Source organism: Amblyomma americanum, chromosome 1 (genome assembly GCF_052857255.1).
Source record: "Amblyomma americanum isolate KBUSLIRL-KWMA chromosome 1, ASM5285725v1, whole genome shotgun sequence".
Lineage (NCBI taxonomy): Eukaryota > Metazoa > Arthropoda > Arachnida > Ixodida > Ixodidae > Amblyomma > Amblyomma americanum.
The window spans coordinates 207,683,603-207,710,272 of record NC_135497.1 but is presented as its reverse complement, the minus strand read 5'-3'; the positions used below and the strand labels follow the sequence as shown (position 1 = coordinate 207,710,272).

Genomic DNA, 26,670 nt, shown 5'->3' with positions numbered 1-26,670 from the left:
GTAGGTTTTCACTTACATAAGCGCCAAGAGGGGCATTTATACATCGAGTGCCTCTGCATGCTTGGCCCCGTTCCAACGGGAGGGCGCTCGCATTTTACCCGTGGGACATCAGCAGCAGAGATCCCGCTTCTTTGTCGCATAAAATTATCAGCACTATGCACGTGTTGAGACCTGCAAAAAATACATTTCGGCACCTGCAAGCGTGTTAGAGCAGAATTCGGCCTCGCAAGCGGGGATTAATCTCTGATCCCTTCGTCGCCGAAACGGTCCCTTAGGACGTAGTAACGTTCACCATACCTACCTGTTATCTTACCAGCTGTACAAGTGCATCTGTGGAGGCCTTTCCAGTAGCGCAGACGAGACGCTTAGGAGTGCGACGCAAATATATAATTTATTTTGACTCCATTTTGCACACGCACTTTGAACTCGCACACAATATGAAATGAATGATGTGGGCACTTGAGTCAGGCACGAATGACCACAGGCATTTTCTCAGCTACAAACGCACACACATTCACTAGATGACGATATATAAAGCAGCGCGTCCCTCTCTGTGTCTCCCCGTGAACGAAACGATTAGACGCACGCTAGCAACAGTTCTGCGCGTTTCAGCGTTTGTTCTATGACTGCGCCAGCGGCGCTCACCACGACGAACGCAGTACATCGACGATTATTTTGAGAACGTCACACTCCCTGCAAGTACGATTTTACTCGAGGGCAACTGAACGCCAAAAGCCGAAAGTTTAGACGCGACCGTGAATTTCGTCTTGCTCTGATCCTGCCATCTCTGTTGCGCGACTCTGCGGTATCGCGTAACACGTAACGGCTTGCGACTGGCGGCGAGAATCCATCATTGTCGCAGTTTGAGACAACACATTTTGATGCCAATGACAAGCAAGCAAAACAGCAGTCGCACAGAAACAAAATCTCGGCTATCCCTAAGCCGTCAGCGATCTTAGTGACGTTTATTTGTCGAGAAACTCCGACCGCGCAAGTAAGGCCACGCCCTATATAGGAGCGCGGTCTACGTCGATTGAAGGACCCCAGGCGATTGCTCCTCGCTTATCGAATGGAACGCATGAGAGCCTGGAAAAATTAAGCAGGCCCTTCCAACTTCGCATGGACGGCTGGCGAGAATGCCGATTGGTCCGGAGCCCGCGTTGGGACGATAATAATTTAACCAAGGCCACTCTACGTTGAACTCAAGCCGCTACACGATCCAATAAAAGACCGTATCACATTACTAGGAGCCGCTCGCGTGTTTAAATACACCCTTTAGCTTAATCAGCCCTGTTGTTTGAAACGTAGTCCTTTCCCCAAGGTAAAAACTGAATTGACTCCTCTCTGTTATAGTTTGCCGCCGCAGTGGGCAGCCAGTACAGGTATATATATAAGACGTTAACCGTGGAGCTAAAGGCAGCCGCTGCCATAGTTGAGGCAAGAAGCACAGCTTCTAAATAACAAATAACGCACTAATCCGCCTCGCACCGAGCAGGTGAGAAGCGCACGGCTGTTCATCACAATTTCGCACCCAGCGCAGAATCAAAAGCGTGAGCTAAAGCAGCGAGCAGGACTCTTTCGTTTAGGAACTACAGTCGGATACAACTCAAGAACGAAGCAGATTTACACCGTCAAAAGATTCCATTCCAGCCAATGGAGTCGGCCGCTTTTCATGAGCCTGCTATCGTGACAATGCAGGGAGTTGCAGATGAACGGGGATAGTCCCCTCTCTCCATGGTCGGGGATATTACTCTCCCTGCATTGTGACGATAGCAGGTTCATAAGAATCGGCCAACGCCATTGCCTGGAAGGGGGTCCATTGACAGGGGAAAAACCGCTTCGTTCTTGAGTTGCATCCGACTTAGTGAAGTTCACGGCGTGCGCCCCTTTCTACCCCTTTTAATTCTGCAGTGGCCACTTGCCATACAACTATAAAACCACTCCATAAGCAGACGCAGATTACACCACCGTCCCCAATAGATGAATCTGAGTGAGCAGCTGCGGATCCTGCATTTCAAGCCCAAGCATGCACAAAATCTGCCACAGGTGTGCGGCAGATTTTGTTGCCGGCAACAATTACGACGACAGTTGGATATTCGCCCTAGATACCTCATTTATGCTGAGTACAGGTTGTCTTAATTGCACTTAGGCTCACAACGCGACACCTTTTAGAGCGGCGAAGCTTGTTTATAAATACTCTTTCGCGCAAAAGCAGCTACTCAGCTTCTGCACACACACAGCTGAGGAAGTACTCCACTAGATTCGTTGTCCTATAGTCACCAAATCTGTCAGCTACTACGAACTAGTTCTAAACAGCTACATTTTTTTTTCCGTAACTCGTAATCAAAGAGGCTTGCAGTGAATCATCTACAGCGACACTGGGAAATATATAGCTATGAGGAGCCGTTTCATCCTGTACTTCCGAGTCCATGATGGTGACTGCAGTGGTTGATGCAGATGCAATAATTCATACAAATTGTGAGAAATCGTTGGCCTGCATACGTGAGATTCTAATCCTCTTGGTAAAAAACGTACTTTTAACCCTAACTTTCCATCCCTCTCTGGGCTGTCGTGCTTTGTGACATTATGTATTTCACGCAGACAATCTCTACCACTTTTTGATGGTCTGCGGTTAGCGCATATGCTGGCGCTTTTAAAAGAGAAGGAACAATACATCTAATTAGCGCGCATGCCGCCGCGCCGGCCCAGCGGTTATGGTGCTCGGCTGCTGAGCCGAAAGACGCGGGTTCGATCCCGGCCGAGGCGGTCGCATTTCGATGGAAGCGAAATGCTAGAGACCCGTGTGCTATGCGATGCCAGTGCAGGTTAAAGAGCCCCAGGTGGTCGAAATTATCCGGAGCCCTCCACTATGGCGTCCTTCATGGCCTTAGTCGCTTTGGGACGTTATGCCCCATAAACCAAACTAATTAGTTCGCAAACAACAAGCACGACAATGGACCGTAGCTCTTCCTGAAACGTTATAGCACCGACATCTGGCTAGGATTACAGATACGCAAGCTCAGAGCTGCGTGTTTCGGAAGAAGTGGGTTTTGAGCGACGCACGCAGCATTTCGCGTCGTGAGCCAACAGCGCTCAACGCCGTTTATGACAGAGCTATGTCGCGTGATCGGCCGTTGGCCCGACTGATTGGTCGACAGTCGTACTCAGAACCGTGATTGCCGAAGTGCATGCTTCTTGGTCGCTTCCTATTGTTCTGAATGCGGCAGTGACGTCCCAGCTGCATCACCCTTATCGTAACCCCAGGAAACACATTTTTAAGTTACCGGCACTGAACCAGCGATCCCGGTAGCCTCATGCAGGCAGCGCACTCTCCAATAGCTCGCAACACTAGCAAGCATGAGTGTTTGAACATTTGTGGCAGATGACAGTTTGCGGCCGATGTTTTACACCCTCGTGAAAATGATTCTTTCGTTGCTGGCACTTTGTTGAAATGACTGTTCGTGTAGTGACCTCAGGTTCGTTATGGAGGCCGCACCAGCTGCCGATGGCACATGTTCCCACGTGCAGACAACGCCACGCAAGTGCCCACGTTGTCCACTTTGAGAAGAAGCACCAGTCGAAAGAATGCCACGGTGCTGCGAAGGTATCGAAGGACCCTGAAAATGTTGAAGTCGTTGTTTTGCGCCAGCGAATACGATACAGGAATACAGAAAACAAGCAACAACAGTGAAAAAAAAAACAACAAACAAACCGCGGACAACGAGAGTCACTAACGAAATCCCTAAATTAATCAGTTCGTATTCCGCCTTTTGGCGGCGAACTAATTCCTTAAATCAATCACCTGATATTCCTCCTTTTGGCGGTGAACGAAGTCCTTAAATCAACCAGTAAATCAATCAGTTGATATTCCTCTTTTTGGCGAGGAACGAAATCCTTAAATTAATCAGTTCGTATTCCTCCTTCCCGTGGGGAGGAAGTTATCACACGAGAACAGCAGTCGGCAAGCAGCTCGCTTTCCCATGTCCGTGAGTCTCTTTGCAACGGAGCTGGGAAGCCGCGCACCGAGGACAGCGCCTCGCGCGAGCACTGCGAGCACTGCCGAAGAAAGCTCGCTTGGTCGTGGTCTGGGCGCAGACGGCGGCGCTCACGGCGGGGACGAAGAGTGACTGGACGCCGTCGCGCTGCCCTCATCTCGACGTCAGCTGGACAGCTCCAGGGAGTCCTGCGCAAGAAAGCGACAACGCGCGCGGTCAAGTCGCTGCTGCTGTTGCGCCACTGCATTACGCTTGTTCGATTGCACCGGGCACGTATTCGGTAAGAAGGAAACCTCCGCCGCCCCGTCATTTACGAAACACCTAGCGCAAACGAGACACAACGAAGGAGAATCGCAACAAAAGCTGCTAGACATCACAGTCCCCATCCCCTAGCTCTTCTGGTGGGAACTGGCTACCGCGACAGCTGCATTGGCACAAATAATTACATGCAACGGTAATTTCAATAATTTCGTTCCAGACCACCAAACATGACTCTTTTTTTTTTGCACCTGGCCCATCGAGCGTCAATGGTCCCTTTCTCTTCACCCTACGCCGAATACTGAACAGCGTACTGTGGAGGCCGTTATCGGGTGCTTCTGAAGCTTACCGCAGTCATTGAGACATATGTCGACAAGTCTGGCCATTACTGCTTCAAGTTGCTAACATTACGCCGCAGATAGCACCCACAAACACTGTTTGTTATTCATTGGTAAGCCGAGATATCAGCACCGCTGGGCCCTACACGAGTTTATGCGAGTGATAACTAAAAGAAAAGATTACTAATGTAGGCTGCACCAACAATCGAAAGAGTGTTGTAAACCAGCTGCCTCTTTCTGGGAACAAGCAATTTGTCTTCTGTACACGAAGCGACCGCGGGGCTCTGAGCCCTTGCTCGACGTTTTGCCTGGCGTGGATTCTACATTATCGTGAACACACAGCACTTCCGGAGACTCAACGAGGTCTGAAACAGCCTTCGGCTCCAAGTATTCCTTACGAAGCGAAAATAGCAGACACGTACTACAGTGTAGGCCGCGCGAAGGATAGCCCTGGTGGTCGGAGCATTACAAACGCGGACATATTGTGCAGCGACAGCTGCGAGCACAAAGGCGGCTCACTGTGCTCGGACGAGCGCGGAACCCCGACCGAGGAGGGTAGGGGAGGGAAGCGCGGAGTGCTAAGAGCCCCGGGGGTCGGGAGGCGTATCTGGAAACGGCAATCAGCGCAGCACACGGCCCAAGACGCCGGCGGAAAAGGACAAAAAGGAGAAAAGCAAGCCCGCCAGAACAGCGGCAATAAAACAAAACTGAGCAGAGCACATGCAGCAAAGCACAGCGAGCGATACTCGTCCATTTCAACGAGCCGCGGCAGCAAGTCGGGAGGCCTGCCTCGCCGCTAGTCATTTCGTTCATTCCTGCCTCTTTTTGTGCTTGGTGCCCACCGCGCGCCATTCATTCTTTCGTGTTTTTGTTTTTCGCCGCCGCATTTCTTTCTCAGTTCCGTCTTTCTTCCGCGGCCTCTGGCGCATTCTCCGCCGGGGGGCTCGCTCGGCTGGGCCGCCGCGGGAGGAAGAGTCGCCGGAACAGGTGTGCGTGCGCTGCTCGGCAAGTGCACGCCGCGCCCTCCCTCTCCGTCCCGATGCCTCCTCGCCGTCACGGCTCGCGACGCGGCTCTGGTCGTCGTCGGGCGCTTGCTTTGAACAGCTGGCTCGTTTGCACTCCGCCAACTGCGGACCGCGCACCGCCTCGATGCGGGGCCCGCCATCGCCCCGACGCCAGGCATCTCACTGCAATGGCCGAGCGGGCTACATTTCTTTCTCTCTCTTTCCTTTGTTCCTCTCGCGCTGCTCTTTCCGCCAGTACCGCACGCAGAGCGCACCGCGATACGGTTACGATACGGCGCACTTGTTTACTTCCAGGTCGCCAGCCTTTAGTTGGCCGATTCCTTTCAGGTACACAATGCGTCTTACTATTGGCTGGCTTCTGTTCTTTGTTACTTTATGCCAGCCACTCTAACCTAGGAGAAAAACGCCATAGAACACGCCGAGTCGATCGCGTTCGCTTGCGATGCGAACACAGGCCGCGCGCTTTATTCTGCTCTTCCGCTAGAGAAAGCAGTCATCTCCGGAAACGGCACCAGCCTTTGCTTTTCTCTGCAGCATAAAAGTAACCACGTTAAGATGAAGCTAATGTGTCGAAAGTAACGAGAATTAATTTACGAAGCAGACATATGCTGCACTCAATGCTCGCGGGCCACTCCGCCCCTCTCGGTCCTTCTGATGCCGCCTGCGTTCAGACTGCTCTTGGTCCGCGGGCTGAAAACGATGTTAACGATTGGACAGATCAAAAAGGGAAAGAATTACGGGGCAAATAGAATCACAATCCCTGTCATTTGCTTCACTCTTCGCATCGCTCCTCGAATCAGCAGTTACCTTTGGACAAAGTAATATGCTTTTGGCTCTCAGGCGCGATCCTTATTGTGCTCCCGCCTATGTTGACATTAGAAGACTGCCTCCAAGTATCGCAGCGTTCAGCCACCACGATTATCCTTATCCACAGCGCAACTGAGCAGCATAAAGCTTAAAACTATAGGTGTGCGAATATTAGAAATTGTGATTACGAATGGAATATGTTTGTCATCCGGTTCATATTCTATTGCGGAATGGATGTTCGAAAATTTCTGGATATTCAGCAGCAACCGAACACCACCGACTTTCATAAATTCGTCGTTTATCGGGTGGACCGGTCACATTCTGACGCTGATAGGCTTGGACCTCATGCGAAATTCCTTAGCTGGAATTTCTCGCATACCACAGCCGACGAAAACAAGATGGTCGGCTACACGAACGCGAAAGAGTGCTGTTTTTACAGCCTTAGCTGTTCTTAGCTTGTTCCACGAGCATGTGGGGTCAACGGCGCCGTCCGCATAGCCTACCGCCGGGCACTCAGCAGTAAAAATATACTTCCCACCTACGAAACACCCGCTGCGGTGGCTCAGTGGTTACGGGCGCTCGGCTACTGATCCGGAGTTCCTGGGTTCGAACCCGACCACGGCGGCTGCGTTTTTATAGAGACAAAACGCTAAGGCGCCCGTGTCCTGTGCGATGTCAGTGCACGTTAAAGATCCCCAGGTGGTCGAAATTATTCCGGAACCCTCCACAACGGGACCTCTTTCTTCCTTTTTTTCTTTCACTCCCTCCTTTATCCCTTCCCTTACGGCGAGGTTCGGGTGTCCAACGATATATGAGACAGATAGTGCGCCATTTCCTTTCCCCAAAAACCAATTATTATTATACCACCTACGAAACAAGCACCTCTCGCCCAGCGCCTCCCGTATAGGCCGCCGCAGCGGTGGCCTTGTGGTTAGAACACGCACTCTAATACGACTCCATTTCTTCGCGATTGCAAGCCACCAAACGCTGGATAATCGCATTAAGTGCAAACTCGTAACCATCTTGTGACTTTCTGTTGGGGGAAAGCAGTGCTACTGTACCTCCCCGGAAATATGGTGTCTGCTGAAATAAAGCCTCCAGCCCAAGCGTGAAGCCTCCACCCTCCAGAAGCACCACCCACCTCCCCACCACACCCTCCCAGCTATGCGGCTGCCCAGTCACTCACCGCAATCCTCGATCCACCGTGCACCCCACCCCCACCCAACTCTTCCCTCCAGATGCCCGCCCATCACCAAACCCACATCCATCCACAAGGCCTCCTCCCATTAGAAGCCAACGCAGCAGCGGACCGAAAAAGAGACGGCGAAGTCATTTCAAAGACGCAGTGGAAAAGCCAGCTGCCCTCCAGAAGCACCCCCCCCCCCCCCCCCTCAGCTAAAGGTTTGTCCACACAGCCATTGCCGCCCTCGACCCACCTCCATCCACCTGCACCTTACATAAAAATTATGCCGCGTGTGTGAAGCCTCGGCTTAGAGTAAAAACATTCATTAGAGTAAAAACGTCAAAGTAATCAGTGAGGGTGAACTTTCGCAGAATTGTCGCAGCAGATATCTGATCGTCCCAAATTTTTCGTTTCATCCTTCTATAATATATTCCGTAATGAACACCCACACCCACGACACTCGTCCTGTCGACTTCGAGACTCTCCTAGAGAGAGCACCACCATATCGTTTTGGACAACTGTCTTGTACAGAAAAGCCCAGCTCCGTAATTTCGTGTGGGCCCACGAAGGTGGGCCGAGTCGAGGTGCGACCGGCAGGACAAGCGATCTTGTACACATCTGACGAGAGCGTAACGGCATGCGTGACGACGGTCTAATGCTGAACGGGTATTTGATTCGATATTCGGAGGCACTTGTTGTTCACATCCATAGTAAAACATTTCAGTTTTCAAGAACCCCCCCCCCCCCTTTTTTTTTGAAGCTCACAAATGCGTGGACGCTTGTATTTCCTTCTAGGCCAGTCCCCTAATGCAAACCGATGATGCGGCCGTAAGGGCGACTCTCGATCGACAAAATCATGCTTTCCAGACGACATAACGGACATACAGTCACCCTTGTTTCGCCTTGACTTTCTAGAGTGACGTCCAAATTGCGTCATAAGGGTGACTAACTGCAAGCTAAGAAACTATTAAATTGTCATGGCACTTTGCGTAACTGGTTCATCTTTGCGCGCAGAAGTGAAGCCTCCGTACGCCGCCTATGGAAGGGGCGTCATAAGGAAATGGTCCAGATTGCTTTTCGAGGCAAGGCAAGCTCCGGCTCGCAGCCATCCGCCAGGCATCGACGGCCTCGACGCACGCCGTACGCTTCCAGAGAGCCGGCGTCAGCGAGTTCTCGCGCTCGATGCCACTGCATCGATCGCGCGGCCTCGTCGGCCCGGACCGGTGGCCGTGGGCCACTGCGCATCCTTCCGAGTGCCGCTCGCGTTCATTAAGCGCCGAGACGTTCCACTCGGTTAACGCCGGCGCGCATCCAGCGGCGCGTGCGTGCGCCTGCGTCACGGTACGCTCCGCTTCAGGGCGCTGCCGGGCACACGCGCGGGGCTGCAGCACGCGCTTCCCAGCTGCCGCCGCTGCCTTCGCGCCTCGCGAGAAGAAACCCCGCGGCGTCGCACGTGACACCTGTGCACGGAGAAGGCGCAGGTGAGCGCCTGACCACCCCGTCGCCGGTGGTGCGCGCTTTCGCTGTTGCGCCGCCTTTCACCGTAGCAGGGGAGCCCTTTCTTTTCCCCCTGCTCTCCCAAGCCGCCCCGGGTACCCCGCGTACACAAGCGCGCGCTCGAGAAGTTGACGCCCCCGACTGCAACGTTTCTGAGTCCAGCTTTGAGCCGCTTATAAAAAAAAAATAAATAAGTAATAAAACCCCCAGCCACAACACAAACGACATTCCTTCGACTAAACCTGCGCCGCATTGGTGGTCGCAGCAGGCCGAAAGACGAAGCGGTGTGATTCCCTTTTAGGAAATTTTCTTCTGTGTGCTTAACTGAGCGGAAGCTTGCGCTCGCCACCGAGGGCTGGAATGACGAGAGGAAGGCATGAAAGGTGCTTCGGCAAAAGTCGTGCTTGACCCAAACGCCCAATGCGATGACGATCTGGAACATGTTCGGTCGCTGCTCGCAGCCGCGCTATGCGGTCCTTCGCGGCGGAAGGTGACGGGACAGCCGGCCAGCAAGCCCAGACACAGCTCGGCACATGAGAAGACAATTACCTCAGGTTCAGGGAAAATGACTGAGCTCTTCAAGGCACCACGAACACTCTCTCTGCCACACCCGTCCCCCCCCCCCCCCTTTCCCCCGCTTTTAGATCTAATCTCTCCCGCATTACTACTGATTCACAGACTTCTTTAGCCCTGTAGGGTGCACCCGGTACATGTGCTTATTCTCGCTTCTTTCGCCGTTCCCCGCTGTGATAACGAGCTGACAAGACGGCAGGTAGATGGTCGCGCGAGACTGTAAAAGAATTGGCCGAGCGTAGGTAACTTTTGGCATTTCCCGTTATAACGCATCAAGCAGCTGAACTCTCTTTTCAACAATACCAGCCTTCCAATACAATCTCCTTCCTCGGCATGCAGTATTGTATTTTCTGCCGTATACGCAACATTGTTTACTTTCCCCAATTTTCACTGTGCGCCTCATTTAGTAAAGCAGCATATAAGTTTTTTCCTTCCTTCTTTTCTTTTTTCTGATGTAACGACACTGATTTCGAGGAGTATAACCTTTATGCCCTGAGGCAATAAACACCGCTTTAAAAAAAGTTGCGGCAGCTTTTTCACGCAGTTACACGCCTTCTCTGTATCAGTTAAGCGGAAATCGACGTCCTGTGCTTCGCCGCCTGGCTTCGATGAGGATTTTCACCCCGAATCGCACGACGATGATATGAAGGTGTGAGAGACACTCGTCACTTTCCAGGCAGCGCGATCAAATACTGCTCATTTTTTGTTTGGTTTTTCTTCGTCGCTACCAATCCCGTGCAACTAATTTAAGTGTGCTATACTCGCCTTTTTTTTCTTTCCAGTTTTTAACAACACTAGTCGGAATTGGAGAATTACTCGAGAGGTGTGCAGGAGGGCGACAAATAGGAGAGTGACAAAGGTGTGCAGGAGTGGGACAAATACCGGATATCCTGATGACAACGCCCGGGTATCCCGATGACAAGTATTTAACATGAAGAGAGGGAAGATGGCTCTGTATTTGTGAAGTCGTGCGATTTTGCAGAGATATACAATGTATACACCTGAGGGGAGGAGGAAGCGGTGTGACGGGGAAGTAAGAAGTAGCTGGTGGCAATAGAATGAACAACTGTCACAGTCAGACCGAAGAAACTCGCGGACAGAGCACTTGTACACGCGAAAACTGGATGGGACGGGGAAGAAGTGAAATAATAATAGAGACATTTAGAATAGGGTGACGCCATCGGTTAGGGGCTTAGGTGAATAGATAGCGGGTGCAGGGTTTTAGTTGACCGGAGCGACGGTCCCGCCCCGCTCACGGTAGCACGGTAAGCGGTAGCGGAGCGCTGACACCGATATCTTTTTTTAGTTGCGCGTGAAACGAATTTTCCTCAGCGGAGGAGACGCTCGTAGCGCCCTCTGTACAACAAAACTGGAGGCACTACATTTGATAAACTATATAGGGTCATTATTTCTTTTTATACTGTAAAAAATACTCTTTATTGTACCATTTTATATGCAGTTGAAAATAATTTAGGCAGCAGAAATGTTTTTTTTTTAACATATATTGATGTACTTCGACAGGTCGGGTCTTCTCAATATCCAAAGCAAGCCAACAGAAGCCCTAGCCAAGGATGTACTAGTTTTTCCTGACGTTGATACGGTGGCTAGAAGGGGAGGTGAGACCATCGGCGAGCTCGTGCGCTCCGTGAGCGGGGTAGTGTTGCGTTGTGTTAGCCTAGATGAGCATGTGTTGACTATATGACGCTTGCCCACTACACGAATATAAAATGCTAATCGGCCGACGTGGGCAGTCATTCTAAACAGGAAGATAACAAGCCTAGCATTACACGCAAACGTACTAGACGCGCGAGTAACGCCGACGGGTAGGAGGCCCTTGCCAAGAACTTTCTTTAGCTATTTTTGCCCATGAAAGAACGCAACAAGTTGTTGCCGAAAAAAAGCGCTGGATTTCTCTCGGCTGTCAGCCAGTGTTTCGTTCTCAAGCCAAAAAAAAGCAACAGGGCTCTTGCAGTACAGCACAAACTTTTATTGCAGGGATAGACAAGTATGTGGGCAAAGCCAGCCAGTAAGGGCAAATAAGTGATGCAGCCTAAGACAGAACACAAAAAATTAACGCACCATGCAAAGGAAAACACACCCTCAGGTAACATGCCTCAGCTTAAGGTGCCGCATTCTTTGCCTCTTTCCCTTTCTAGCCTTGTTCTGTGCTTGTACTAGAAAGTCTAGCCTTGTTAGTGCGTAAAACTTCACATGGTTTATTGTTACTTCTGTGCTGTGTTTGTCGCAGCCAACTGTACTTAGCCTGTGCCTTGCCAAAGAAGAAATCAAATCCATCGCACTGTTGGCCTTTAGCTTATTGACCCTAAAGTAATGTGTGAATGAATCCTCTAGCTTCACAATCAATTTCTCAAGCTCCTGAGATGGATACAGCAACCCTCCATTATCAACCTCTTGTGTGAGGCAATCTTCCTTTGGAAGTTCAGAGCCAGCTGGAAGGGGCAGTGCTCTAGAGCAGTCATGGCACTTTGTTTTGCTGAGCATCTTCCGAGCAACATATCCTGCGACATAGTAGGAAATCCACGAGTCACTCCTTATTGCAACAGTCGCATCATGATCAAGAAGTAGGTCGCATGATGCAAGCACCTCATGAACTTCGTTCAGGCACCCAATATCCATCAGCTGATCAAGCTTTCCTCGAATGTTTCCTGGCCTTTCACTGGTTGCCGAGAGCAGGCTCTTCATCAATGAGGGCGACACATTTCCATTTGTCGCGGCATTCCCTAAGCTACAAAATGACAAACAATTCACTGATATCAAGAACTATGACGGTGTGGGGTGATCATTGTTGCCTGACATTTGCCTAAGAAAATAGAATAAATTTTCTAAGCGATCCTTACCCAAACGAGAGGTCATTAGGTACTTGTAATCAAGCTGTTCTGTGAGGTATTCAAGAAGAGACATTGCGCTTGTCAGCGTACCGCGAAGCCCTGCCTTGCGTAAGAAAGCCTACTTTCCCTATTTGTGCTTCCCAGGCGTCTATGTAGGCTAAGAAATCCTTCACCTCGGTGTGACTTTTTGAACCAATGCGCATAGCACCACGACTGCACCGAGATGTCTTAGCTGCTATAAGCTTAGACATCTGCCTTACAAATGATGCTGTTGCTGCACTCGAGCCAGCACCGCACACCCGTTCAATGTCATCTTGGTACGCATACCTCGTCGCTAAATAGTGAAAAAGCAAAGTCGACCTTTATTTTCTCAAATACCTTCGGCTCAATGACTGCCCAAGTTACATAATGGCATTGCTTTTAGCCGTACAACATCCCTGCTGTGACATTTCCAGGCTTCTCTTACCACATCCATTCTAACATATCCTTCAGGTGTGTGAACCCTTTGGACACAACAGAATTACGTACACACTTAACCAGATGAGGAAAGTCCGACAAAAAGTGCAAACTTCTTTTGTCATCTGCAGGGTGCTTGACCTTGCAGACTGTCTTCTTGGCGGTCCCTTCGATGCCGCAAACACGCCCCATTCTCCTGTTCCATGATGCAGCATCTGTTGTAACAAAATCCACGAACAGGCCGGACTTTTCAACAGCTAATGTGATGTCAATCACAATCTTTGAAAGAACATCTGCGCGGTGGCTCAGTGGTTAGGGCGCTCGGCTACTGATCCGGAGTTCCCGGGTTCGAACCGGACGCGGCGGCTGCATTTTTATGGAGGAAAAACGCTAAGGCGCCCGTGTGCTGTGCGATGTCAGTGCACGTTAAAGATCCCCAGGTGGTCGAAATTACTCCGGAGCCCCCCACTACGGCACCTCTCTCTTCCTTTCACTCCCTCCTTTATCCCTTCCCTTACGGCGCGGTTCAGGTGTCCAACGATATATCAGACAGATACTGCGCCATTTCCTTTCTCCCCAAAACCAATTATATTTCACATTGCTATGTGAACCAAAGGAGGCAAGGATCTGCAGGAAGTTTCCAGAAAATGGCTGAAATAATACCCCTAGACCATGGTCACAGGTCTCCTTGCTTTGGTCTGGAGAAGTGTAGGCACCCAGATCAACGAAGCCCTCGATAAAACCACTGTTTGTCACTTTCAGGCTTTCTGAAAGCTTCATTTCATCGGTCAGAATGCTTCTCAAACTCATCCATGCCCTTGGTTTTTTGGCAATTGCGGCAAACATATTCCCATTGAGGCCAAAAGAGCTCTTATAGCCCTTCATATACTTGTGCAGGCAACTCTTGCTAAGGAGTACCATCACATTTTGCTTACGAATGTACTCGTATAGCGTGGTGCTCCTTATTTTCATTAGGATGCACTCCAATACCCATCATTGGCTATACGTCATTCCCTGCGTGCCTTTTGTTTTTGACGCTTGAAAGCATGCTTGAACTTGCTGCCGCTGCTTTTCAGGCAGTCCAGAGAGGCTCTTTTCCAGCTTCCCCTCTGAAATAGCGGCATTTTCTTCTTTCATTGCTGTCATCAGTGTTTGCAGGTTAGCAACCTTCGCCTTTTCGCGACGAAGCTGTAGTTTGCACGTCGCAAGTTTCTTTGATGCGTTGGAAACAGGAGCCGCCCTCGCCTTCCTCTTCTTATAGCAAGCTTGATTCGCTAAAAACTTCCGCAGGTACTTGAACTGAATGCATGACTTCTCACCTTGGGAGACTCCTCGACAGCCTTTGCTGTGCAGCTTATTTCCGTGCAGTCTGTAATTTACTCGGCTGCGGCTTTGATGGAGTTCACTCGGCGCCAAGCTCTGCTCAAATCCAGGACATGCACTTATTTCATCAACCAACTGAAGCAGGTTTTCCACACCTTCGGGGTCAAGCACGTCGACTTGTTTCAAGGCCGCGCCTTGGACGAACACGGCACACTGATAGTGTGTATTTTTCGCCGAGCACAACACCAGCTTTTTCAAGCACACGCTGTCACATGCCTGAGAAAAAACACTGAATGTAAGTGACTTGGGCACGTCCGCGACGACGTTCCTCGACCAGGATTCACTTGGAATGTTTTCACCTGTTAACTTGTCCAGTTTTTCCCGGCTGCGGGCGTAATGAATCGCTGTGCCATCCGCTGCTGCGTCGTTGTCAGTTGCCACGGAGTCCCGGATGCTGTCAGCCACGAATGAAGCAACCTTGCATGGCGGGCCGTCGCTCCCTTTTCTTCGTTTCCCGAGCACCTCGCCTCTCGATGTTCTTGGCTTCCTCTTCACGCGCAGCCTCTTCGAAAGATACGCTGAAGTGTTTGGAAACAGCGTGGGAACGGCGTCCTCAGACAGGCATGGCCGGCCGTGGGGAATCCTTACGGTCTCCCCATTCACAACGTGGATGTAGTCTCGCACGACGAACCTTTGCTCGAAGTGCAATTCACAGAGCACAGATGTTTTCTCCAGGGGTCTGTCTGCACGTGGTACCGCCCGTTACCACACTTTCAGACTTTCTTCATCGCTCGGGGCAGCAAAAGTGGAGACTTTCTTGCCCGTGTTTCTGGCGGAGATGTATCCTGACGTGCACCCGGGCGCAAAGCAATGCGTTTGGCGGTTGACACGTATCTCCATTGTTACCTGTGTGCTCAGGACACGTTAAGGTTACAATGGGAAAACGTAATCAGAAAAAAAAAACTGATTGCTAGCAACGCAGCGGGAAAGGCGCATGCACCTCACAGAGGCGCATGCACCTCACAAACGTTCGCCAGCCGAAAAGAGGCATCTAAGACGCGACGCGCGCGCCATGCACCTGTTCACAGCATGAATGGCTACGACACACGCTTGCGTGCACGGCCCGCTGCGAAACTCTCACCTCCTCTTCTAGCCACCGTAACGCTGATGTTGATTTCACGAGCCACTGTACGTATGTACGTACATCTTCTACATTTGGTACATCCACAAAGACGATGCCAAAGTCGAATTAGCACCGCTGGCGGAAAAAATCGACGACGAACTCTGCGCGCTTGCCTCGCTGGGGGCAGCCATCTTGCTCCGCTGCCGGGGGCCATCTCGCTAGGCTCGCTCCGCTGGGGTCGTCAGCGAGCGGAGCGGGAGGTGCGCTCCGGTAGCCCGCTCAGGGCCAAGCGTGCTGCGCATGCGCAGTTGCGTTCCCGCTGGGCTGCCTGAGCGGAGCGGGAGGCCGCTCCGGTCAACCAAAACTGTCTAATAACCGGAGGGAGGGGCGTTATTGTCCGGCGTCTGTGCACTGGCTCCCCGCAATTCCCCTATGCCCCTAACAGATCGCGTCACCTCATTCTAAATGTCTCTTACTGTCCGGCGCCTACGCACTGGTCCCCCGCTATTCCCCTAACCGATAGCGCCATCCTATGCTTAAAAAGTTCATTATGCATTTCCCCCTTCGAAATCCGGGCACCGCACCACGACCTCGAGCTCAGCAGCCGAACGCCACAGGCAGTGAACAACAGCGACGATTAGGACAACAGAAACCACAAGTGGCAACGAATAGGAAATTGATTTCGGGAATGTAACAATGTACTCCCCAGCGGAAAAAGGAAAAATTAATGGGTAGTGCGCTACCTACCTCTCTAGAATTTAACGTGAGCTTTTGAAGATATATTATTTAGCGTGAAAAAGATTGTGTGACTTTAATTGTCCATTTTAATCGTTCAATTAAGTTTGTTCAGTTGCCTGATATTACGTGCTGTCTCCGTTCTATTTTCGCCAAATAGAAGACAATGGCTAGATTAAAGGTGCACTAAACAGCGTTCTTGAAATATTCATTTTCTCTCTCTTGTGTGTGTGCGTGTTTGTGTGTTTTCGTGAATAAATAGTCTCAGTCGCAGACAACACAGTCGCCAATTAAAAAAAAATGGTCTCCAGCTAAAATTAAAAAAAAAATCAGCCTCGAGCGGGATTTGAAACGGTAGCGACGCAAATAGATCAGATTCGCTTACCACCAAAAGGCCGGCAAGGATAGACAGCACAGCACATCAGCAATGGTGGCCAGTCCGGTTGAAAGTCACCTTTCGCATAAATGTCCTTTTGATGGAGCATCATTCGGGTAAATTGTGTTCTGGGAGAAACGACAGGTTCAGCGCTTTCCACAGGCTGTGCAGCCCAATCAGGAAAATGATGACTTAGGGTTCGTAATCACGATGAGTAGCCACAAACTATCGGCACTGGGCCATTACCGCAGCATCCCGCGCCACGTGCATTACAGGTAGCCAGCCTCTCGCGGCGTGCCTTTGGTATTGTTGTCGTCATCATAATCTTTTATCTATTCTTCCACGATGTGAATGTTCGCGAAGAACGCTAAGAGAAAAATTTAGTTCCAAAAAAAAAAGAAAAGGCGCTGTCGACCGCGATCTGTAGTGAGTGATGACGTCGCCTCCTCTTTATCGGAGGGCGGCGCTAGCCACGTGGGCCTACACTCAGTAAAAGCGGCGAAAACAGCCGAGCGCGCTGCCGCTCGCCATGTCAAAATGAGAAAATGGCTCATGACGGAGACTCCAAGAGTCGAGTGTGGCTATCACCATCTATGAGCCGTCTTAGAATACGCTGCGCCTTTTCTCCAGTGCACTGCACGCTTACATCTCTCTACGACGATACAGAATGTCTGTTTAATTTGGACACTGGCTCAAGGCGTTCATGTTATCAGTGACCAAAAGCAACGGCGCAAAAAGTAGGCACAGCTCTGAAATGTTAACGCTGCACCCTCTATACTATCTCGCGAGTCTGCTGGAAGCGGAACTCTAGTGAAGCGATCACGAGCGTGAACGTGGTCAACGCCCCGCTGACAAATTGAATATCGAGTCATTAATGACGCACGGTCAAGTGACTGTGCTAAAGAATGGCAGTGAAAAGAACAAGCACCTACTATGCCGTAGTCTTTTTTTTTGCGTGGTTTTGCTTGAAAAAAAAAACGACGAAATTTAATCTGTAAGGTTTAGCGTCCCGAAGTGATACATCGGCTATGAGGGACGTTGTAATGGAGGGATTCGGATTAATTTAGCCTGTATGGGGTTGTTTTAGCGTATATCGCGCAGCACACGGTCGTTTTTGTATTTCGCCTCCACCAAAATACGGATGCTGCGGCCGGGATCGAACCCGTGACCTTCGCATCAGAAGACAGACGCCAAAGCAACTGGGCCACCACGGCGGGCTGAAACAAAGCGAGGAGGTCACGCGCTTTAAGCGGTTTTTCTACTAGGCAGCCACTTCCGGCATTTCAACTCATGCGTCGCAAGCATATTATATCACTCCCGGGGCATCTGGTAGATAGTTCCCAGAAATGGGGGGGGGGGGGGGGGGGGGGGGAGCTACACAAGCTTTCAAGGCAGCATATGGTCAGCCCCATAGGCAGTCGTGCGGCTGTTTTCAACGCGTGCCGATCATGTCGTCCGCGCTGCGTATCTGGGACAAAGCACCTTCGCAGTTCGAAGCCGAAAGAAGCGCAAGATCTTCCAGTCTTCCATCCCCTCCGTTCCCAACCCTCGAAGACCTGCACAATGGCCTTCTTCCGGGCAAGTTGGTGCGATTCCATTTGAGAGGGCCGGCGTGAACACTGGGACGAGGGAGACACGATGTGGTATGTGTCTCCCTCGTTCCAACGCTAACGCTGGCCCTCTCAAATGGACCCGAACAGCTTTTCGGAGAAGAATCTGCTCCACCCCTTTTCTCGCTACTTGGCCCAGCTGGAGAGCTCAGTGTCGCCGTCATTTATGCATGCGGCCCAGCCGCGGTGAAGGCCGTCCACAGCAGCGCCTCTCCGCGCGGTGCACGCGGGTGGTAAAGCTGCTCCGAGCGGCGGCTGACCACCGCTCGCGCGGATGGCGAGGGAGCCGGGGCAGCAGCAGGTGGCTGTGATCAAGAGTTCGGCGAAGGGGCAGCTTCGGGGAACCGGGGGCCCCTCTGCGCCTCCTTCCGGCCTGATCGATGCCGCTGCACCCCTGGCCTCCCCTCCCTCAGTGCTTCCTGCCTCTAGGCGGCCGCCACCACTGACTCGTAGGGCAGGGCCCCGGTCACCCTCGCTGCGCAGAGGGTGCCAACCTCCCGCTTGCCTTTCGGGATCGAAAGACGCCGATTCGCTCCCGCGACTCAGTGACGAACACACACGACACCCGATAAGAATGTTCACGACACCACACACGACACCCGATAAGAATGTTCACGACACTTGAACTTCCTCTGGGGACCTTCAAGCCAGCTCAGCGTGCGCAAAGTAAATGAATAAATAATGGGAGTGAAATAGGCCCCCAGCGAGAAATTTGATCGCCTCCGTTGCGGCGCTGGTCTGAATACGGAAAGCAAGGAAACTGAAAAGGAGTCACATCATCCTCTTTGGGTGCTCGTTTTGGCATCCAGTGCACGAATGTCCTTCCGAAAGCGCAAAGGACCAATTTTTGTCGCTACTGTTGTTCCTCTCGAAGCGCCTTTTCGGAAGAAACGAAGGGCACCATTCAATAAGCTGTGAGCAGACCCGTAATGAGCACCCAACCATGTCGCCAAAATCTGGTATGGCACTGTGATCTCTAAATGCGTGCGCGGTGTTCACATGCATTCTCTGCAGCGTGAGTCACGCAGGGCGGAACTCCAGACTCGAGAAAATCGCACAAAGTACGCGTCATCGTGTACAGCACATCAAGCTTCGCGTGGGAGTGCGCATACTTGTGAAAAAGACGATCAAGCAACTTTGTCTTTTGTTGCTCTTGCCCATTCACCTTTCCGCTGGCAATGCAAATTCGCAAAATTCATTCGGCGTTGTGGCATACCAAGCATGGTAGGACCTCATTCGAATGCAGTTTCAATATTTACAAAATTATTCTGCGATAATTTTGCTGAATTAATATACCCGACACACCTATTCTGCATGTATAGCGGTACTAAAAAAAGGGGGGGGGGGGGAAGCAGTTGATTCTGCATCTTGGTTACTGCGCGCAGTAACCTTGCATCGCCTACTCCTGCATTGTCAGCAGTGTTGTGTACTAGCGCGCAGTAACCAAGCTGCATGAATATTTTATACCTGACATCCGGCCGAACAAGAATTACCAACGAAAGCAAACTGAAATGAGTCGTCCACATAGCACTCCCCGCGCATCACCTGCTGAGATTTCAGACAAAAAAAAAGAACAACTGACTAGGAATTGAGAGAGAGAGAGAGAGAGAGAGAGAGAGAGGGGGAGATGAAGGCCGTTCTGATTCGTGAGACATGGAAAATACGAAAAGGAATTAATTTTTAAGGACTGAAGTGAACATGCAAAGAGGTTTTCAGTCGGCGAGGAAAAACATTAAAAGCTGGACATCGCTTCGGTGACCCGCGGTTGGAGTTCATGACATGTTCTTTAGAGGGTGATGTATGGGCATCTTGAGAAGAGAGAAAAAAAAGGCTAAATTAGTGCGTTCAGAAAATCTCGTTTTTGTTTTGCCTGCAGTGTGTGAAAGTCCTTATATGTTATGCGCATTCCGGCCATGTGTTGTCATTTTCCCTTGCCAATCGATCGTGCGATCGAAGACCAGTGCCATAAAAATGCTCCCAATTTTACTTTCGTTTGCACACCAGCTTCCAACCGTGTGACCTCCAGCCCGCCAGCCTCGCGGCGGTTTACTGATGCAAACGGGCGCCGCTGAGTTCGTAGTGCGTTGCAATAATAACTGCAACGTGCCGCCCTGGGCAATCCAGAGAAGGAGCGAGGCAGTGCCCGTTGAGACGCAGGACGCCATCCCGCACGGGTACTCGTCACCTGGGAGTCCGAGGTCACGACTGAGCAGGCGCGGTTCCCTTTTCCCCCTCCGAGGAAGCCAGCTCGGCGAGCCCCATTTGGCGGCCGATAGCGTAAGCGGTGAGTAAGTGCCTCGGCGCAATTGAATTGGTCGTGCAGCGGCCGTTCAATCACCGTTCTGTTCCGGCGCCCGAGCGGCGGCGCTCTCTCCTGCATGACGGGCACGGCTTCTCCCGCCGCGTGCTGCTTCCCCCCACCCATCTTGGCCGGCCGGGGCTTCTCGCGGCTGCCCGGGCTGCAGGTTCTGCGCGACGGCGGTTGTTGGCCCAGGGGGCAGTGCGGTGTCCGGTTCACGAGGATAGCCGGCGGCGGAGAGGGCAAGGACGCCAAGGCCGGCAGGGGCCCCCCCTCTGCGCCCCCAGATTCCCGCCGAGGAGCCCGTTGACGCGCAGCCGCGCCTTATTCGCCCCGGCTGCTGCACTGCCCCCACCCCTCCCCGCCGGCCGAAGGCTCACGCGAACGGCTTTTCCGAAGGCACAGGTGCGCCTCCGCTCAGTCAGTCAGTGCGGGACGCGCGGTTGCCGGATTCCACGTTTGACTCCCGAGTCGCCGTCCGCATCGTACGCCATGCCTCAAGCCGCGGTTCCATGCAGTCTCGAGCGCTACGAGCCGGTATTCGAAGAATCGCGAGCGGTACAATTTTGCGTGCGATTAACTAGGTGGCTCCTGGGTTTGGAGGGCGCGTTGGCGACACCCCGTAGCTTCGGTTGCAACATTCGCAGCGGGCTTTCGGATCTGCCAGCAGCCCTCGGCGCCCCACGGGGCGAGTGAGCAGAAGCACTGAACCGGCGCGGCTTCGACGACCGCCCGAGGGCTATAAATAGGACTCGCGCGCGCCTCGAGTTCGCTCACGCGCGCTCTGCCGCCACGCCGATCTGTTCACTGGAGCTCTTTCACCTTCACCTGGCGGCGGCCGCCGCCCCCGCGTCAGCCTCGCGCGGTTCAGTAGCGAAGGGGCTCTCATTTGCATCCACTGGCTTGGGCTCTAATTGATCCTTACTCGGAAAGATAAGAAGCACCTCTTCCTGCTCCGAACAGCATTCCGCCTCGCAGCTTGTGCGCTTAGCAGTCGCTTGACATTGCACTGCCTGGCGGTCGCCCTAGGCTCGAGGATGTTGGGACAGCCGTTCCACGGCAGTTACTCTGCTTAACCAAACAGTTAAACCACCGCTGGGGCATGCTTGCATAAATACGACGCATGCTTGTTTCCTGGAATATGTTTCTGCCACACTAAGGCTTATTTTCCGGCGTCTGACCTCATTGGCGCACTCCCCGCGCTTTCTTTTCCGCGTCTGTCTTCAGTTAGGTCAGCGTTGTTGTCGGCCCTAGAACCACATGGCGCTGTTTACACGAAAATGTGCGACGCATGTGCTCTGTTCAGTCAAGCACAACACCAGACCTTACGAAAGGTCGGCGACGGTCTTGAATTCAGTAAACGCAGTCGTGGCTGCGTGGAGGCCGCCGTCACTTAGTTTTTAGTTGAGCCCTTCCAGGGAACATTCGATGTTATAACTGAAGCACACGCTTAGCTATCAAAGTTAGGTACACACAGACGCTCAGGTTTAATTTAGACGCGTGCTTCAATTTCCAGTCGAGTGTCCCCTTCTAACTTGTAGAGACGAGACCAGATAGAATAAAGGGCGAGCAGAGCGCTGACCTATAGACAACCCGGAATAGAACTTTGGATCCACGCAATCACACTCCGGACTTAACGCAGGCTACAGAGGAACAGGATCGCGATGCGATGCAACCCGGCGAGGAGAATGTTCTTTTGCGTTCTTGCAATTCGTTCATTTTCGTCCTGATTCGAACTTCTGCTATAAAGGGAGCCCACAAGTATCGTCATCACCAGCGAAACCGACAGTGCGCGAAATGCGCCTGTCACAGGTTCTGGTGAATTTAATATGCTTCGAAAATTTAACATGAGGTCTCCTCACGGTAACGCCTTTGTGACGTTGCTGATGTAGAACAATAAATAACAGTCGCACAAGGCACAATGAGAAGACATGGCTGCCCACGTATGTAACATCTTACATCTGCAGCGTCGCTGTAACATCGTCTGCGAGACAAAGGAAACAGCTTTGTTTTGCAGGGCCACGTCCGACCACCGCTCCTCGCCCAGCACGTCATCTGTGAGGAAGGTGTTACATCGTCGCAACCGGCCGTTGCATCAACCACGGGCTCAGAGACCAATGCATCGATTGTAGACGTTATGTAATGTTCACAATTCTAACATCAAAAGGTGCTGTCCTGACTAACCATTACGCAAAATTTTCAAGGCATATTGTATTCGCCAGAGCAGTGAGAAGTGCAGTGGCACGGCGCCGATTTCATGGCGTCGCAACGAAATTGCGTTTGTCAGGAGTTTGCTGAGCGCGCACAATGCGGAAAGTCACGGGCAGTCGACGTTTCGTTCTCTTTTCTAGCCTTCCTTTGTATATACTCCTTCGCGAATAATAGAACCTCGTTGTAACTACAGCCCTGTTTATCCTTTTCGTTCTTTATCGTCCACACGCTGTTTCTCCCGTTTTTAAAGTATTAACAGACGTAAATTAAATGTCTTCTGGACTATTAGCTAACGTATTTTGCCCTTACGTTGAAGGCTGATGTGAGCGAAGAACTTTAATGCTGCATTCCCCCTTTTGCCCCAAAATAAAAAAAAAAGTAGAAGCAAGCACCACGGTCGGACTAGCAACCTAGATGATTTGTCACCTGTATAAATGGCTTGGACGTCTTTTCTCCATTCGTCTTCACTAAGTATGTGCATTCGGCCGCTGCACAAGAACCCTTTTTTCATGCATGCTACAAAACGAAGAACAACACGTTTAGGCGAACCAGTACGTTGATGTGCCCCTAAACTGTTGTTCACTATTTATAACATATCTCAAAATAAAAAGAAAGACGTGCTCCTGCGCAGCGCAATAATATGCGTACGTAAACAACTAGCTTGAACCAAATCAATACTCGAAGTCTTGTCTGCGTATTCTATTTCTATTAAGGTTGGAAGGCACTCTCTAGAAAAACAGCATCTAGATTTTATAAGACATCATTGAACACGAGCTACGTGGATTCTTCTTTTCATTCTGCCTATGTCGAACGCAACTTAATCATCTACACACAAATATATCGCGGAACAAAAACAGTAACGCCCCTGGATATCCGCTTGTTCCTCCTCCCTTATGGTTTGAACACATATTATCGTTTCGTCCATAAACGCAAGGCGGATGCTTTTGCAAAACGTTCACGGAGACGTTTTTTACTGGCGAGATGGAAATCGGAAGTAAAAGCGGGTGCACAGTACAATGCGAAGAAGGTGAGGCAGGCGTTTCTCTCACCTACTTCGACATTGTACGCTGCACGAGAAGCGTTGAACATTTCAGACCGTTATAGTGTGCTAAAGACCAATCTGCTGATTAACAATAATACACACAAAATGCATTTTGCAACGTCACGTGGCAAGGACAATATATGCGGGACGCTTTTTAAGGTTATAAGCCGTACAGTAAACGTCGATATACAGGGCCATATATCAACCGAATGTCGGCTTCTCTCTTCTCCTCACTGACACGAAGCGGTAAGCGGCCCATGACGACCGCAGCTTTCTCCGCAGTGCCACCCTTCGGGATGGCTCGAGAGATGACAGGCCCAAAAGAAAGGCGTGGCATATACCTTGGCGGCGGCGGCTGCGGGCGCCGAGCTCCTCCGCCTGGCCTTGCCCTCAGCCTGGATGGTGCGCGTGCAGAGGTCGGTGCACTCAGCGAAGGATGGGGCCCGCTGGTCGCAGCTGTAGTCTTGCTCGTTGAGCCGCGCCAGGGCCACGATATAGGCGGCCGCGATCCTGAGGATGGCCAGCTTGGAAAGCTTCTGGTTGTCCGCATACGCCGGCACGGCGCGCCGCAGCGCCTCGAACGCCGCGCTGATGGTGTGCACGCGCGAGCGCTCGCGGGCGTTCGCCTCGATGCGCCGCTGCCTGGTCATGCCCTTGTAGTTGCGTTGCGCACAGCGGCCACTCGCGGACTCGAGGCAAGGAGACGCGCCACTAGTCCTCGGAATCAATTCCACGTCACTCGCGTCGAAAGTGTCGCGTGTCCGTGGCGCGCTGCTGCCACTGGGGAACGATGTGCTCGCGCCGTCGAACAAGGCGATGCGTTTGCTCCGCAGGGAGCCTTCCGGGTCCTCGGCGAGCGGCCTCTTGCAGTCGGGGGCCCAGGACCTCGGCTGTGCGGACGACTGGTCCCTGCAGAGCGCCATGTGCCCGCCGAACAGCACCACGCCGGCCTCACGGGACTCGAAGACCGGCGCGTGGCTTGACCGCAAGTCGAGGCACTCATCATCGCCCTCGGTGCCGCCGGCGGTGTTGGACGTGGCCGAGGTGGCCGGCGAGTTGGACGTCGTGGTCAGGTCCAGTCCTAGGTCCTCGTCCGGAGCCGGCCGACGCGGGGGGCCCTCGCGGATGACGGACTCCCGGCCGGCCGGCTGAGCGGGAGCCGGGCCCCGCTCTTCGGCCGAGTCGTCCTCGGTGGTGTCCGCATCCTGGCAGGGGCGGGGCCGGCCGCTCAGCAGGCGCCGGCGCCGCGGCTCGCTCGACTTGCGCTTGTTGCGCCGTTTGTGCAGCTCCACGCCGCTGTCGTCGCTCGACGCGGCGCTCATGGCAGCACGCGTCGTCCGGGCACGGCACGCCGCTTGACGTCACGCAGGAGTCCGCGGTGATGCGTACTCGACGGCTGCGCGCACCCGACTGACTGGCGGGGTGCGCCGGCGATGCCCTGAGGAGGATGCGGGGACGGTTGCTAGGAGACCGTGGCTACAGCTGCCCGGGAGCGCAAACACAGCTGGTTGCCTCGCCCTCGCCCGGCATCCCGGGAGGAGGGGGTCGGCGCGGCAACTGCAGCCCATCCCTCGCCGCCTTCCTTGTGGCCGCCGCGGGCGCAAAGAGGCGGCGCTGTTGCCCGCGCGGCCCATTACGCAACGCTTTGTTCTTCGCTGGGCGAGAAAGCAGCATTCAGAATGCGGAAGCTGCCGACCACCCCTCAGCGCCGCCTGGACTAGGGGGGTACACAGATGCTCGGGATCACCCACAAACGCCGAGCGATGCCAGCGGAACACGTGCACATTTGGACGGTACCAACCAGATATTGCGGAGCTATAACGAAAGCATAAATTTAAGAGAGAAAAAAAATTCATAAGCAAGAATTTTAGTGCGTTTCGGCGAAAAAGCCGCGGTCTGTATGTCTGGTTGAAGCCTCCGCGGCCCAGTGCCGCTAACGGATCGGAGCGGATCTCGTCACCTTGTGGGCACCCTCCAGGCCCGGAAGATGCCTCCTCTTGAGCACCCTCCGATTAGCGCATCTCCGGGCACCCAGCGGTAAAAATGCATCATCCACCCTCCTCTTCTCTCGACAAGGGATGATCGACAACGGAATCAAATTTAAAGGTCCAATGAGAAGACGGTCAATACAAGAGCGACATGTAATGTAATCATTACTGCTGACGCGGATTTGTTGCGTCACATCGCACGATCACCTGTGCATTTTTTTCTCGTTTTCTTCAGAACGAGCCACTACCAATTATGAGCGAGAAACTCGGCTATGTTCAACGAAACATTGCCGACAAGGTGTGAACCAAAAGTTTGAAACAAAAGGGAATGACGCTCCTAGGCATTCACTCCCCCCTTGTTGACCATGAAGACAGAAAAATGTTTCCGAGACCTGTATACGAAATAGGTAGCGCAATGGTCGTGTGCGAAACCTCGAGCACATTTCTCTTAGTGTCATCGTGTGCGGACCGACTTCATAACAGAGGACTTGAGGAGCAGGTGAGATTATAGTGACTTCTGCCTGACATTGGCAGTGGGCGAATGCCAGCGCATGCTGATACTGGCTGGGCCTAAGCTGAAGCCACACAGATTCTATAGGGTTTTCTTGGTCCTTTACGTTATTCTGGTATTGTATATGCTAAGTACAAAGTATGCGTTGAAATTACCGTCGAGTAAAATAAATGTGAAATTATGTATTATTTTCTTTTAAAAATAGGCACCAGTGATAACCAGTTGTATTTAATAATAGATCATGCGTGCCCTGATTAAGTGATTGAGACTTTATTACAGTGAACTAATTTTTGCGCTAAGTTCCATCCAAAGCATCCCCATACCGTTCCGTTCAACGCCATTGGAAAATGCCCGTTTGAGACAAGCGACAGAGTTGCGCAGTTGACCTAGTTATAAAATGTCACAACCGTCGCTAACAATGTCCGCCAGCAAAGAACTCGCAGGATGGTTACGAATGCCTTACTCGAGGTT

General features: G+C 52.1%; 1 protein-coding gene across 1 annotated transcript; it reads right to left on the bottom strand.

Moving 5' to 3' along the window:
- Positions 1–372: 372 nt before the first annotated feature.
- Positions 373–25,112, bottom strand: net (atonal bHLH transcription factor 8-like protein net). The gene is made up of 2 exons (XM_077648347.1): positions 24,042–25,112; positions 373–4,183 (listed from the first exon to the last, which is right to left on the bottom strand). The coding sequence occupies exons 1-2, from the start codon at positions 25,020–25,022 to the stop codon at positions 4,160–4,162; spliced, it is 1,005 nt and encodes a 334-aa protein (XP_077504473.1). The 5' UTR covers positions 25,023–25,112; the 3' UTR covers positions 373–4,159.
- Positions 25,113–26,670: the final 1,558 nt, after the last annotated feature.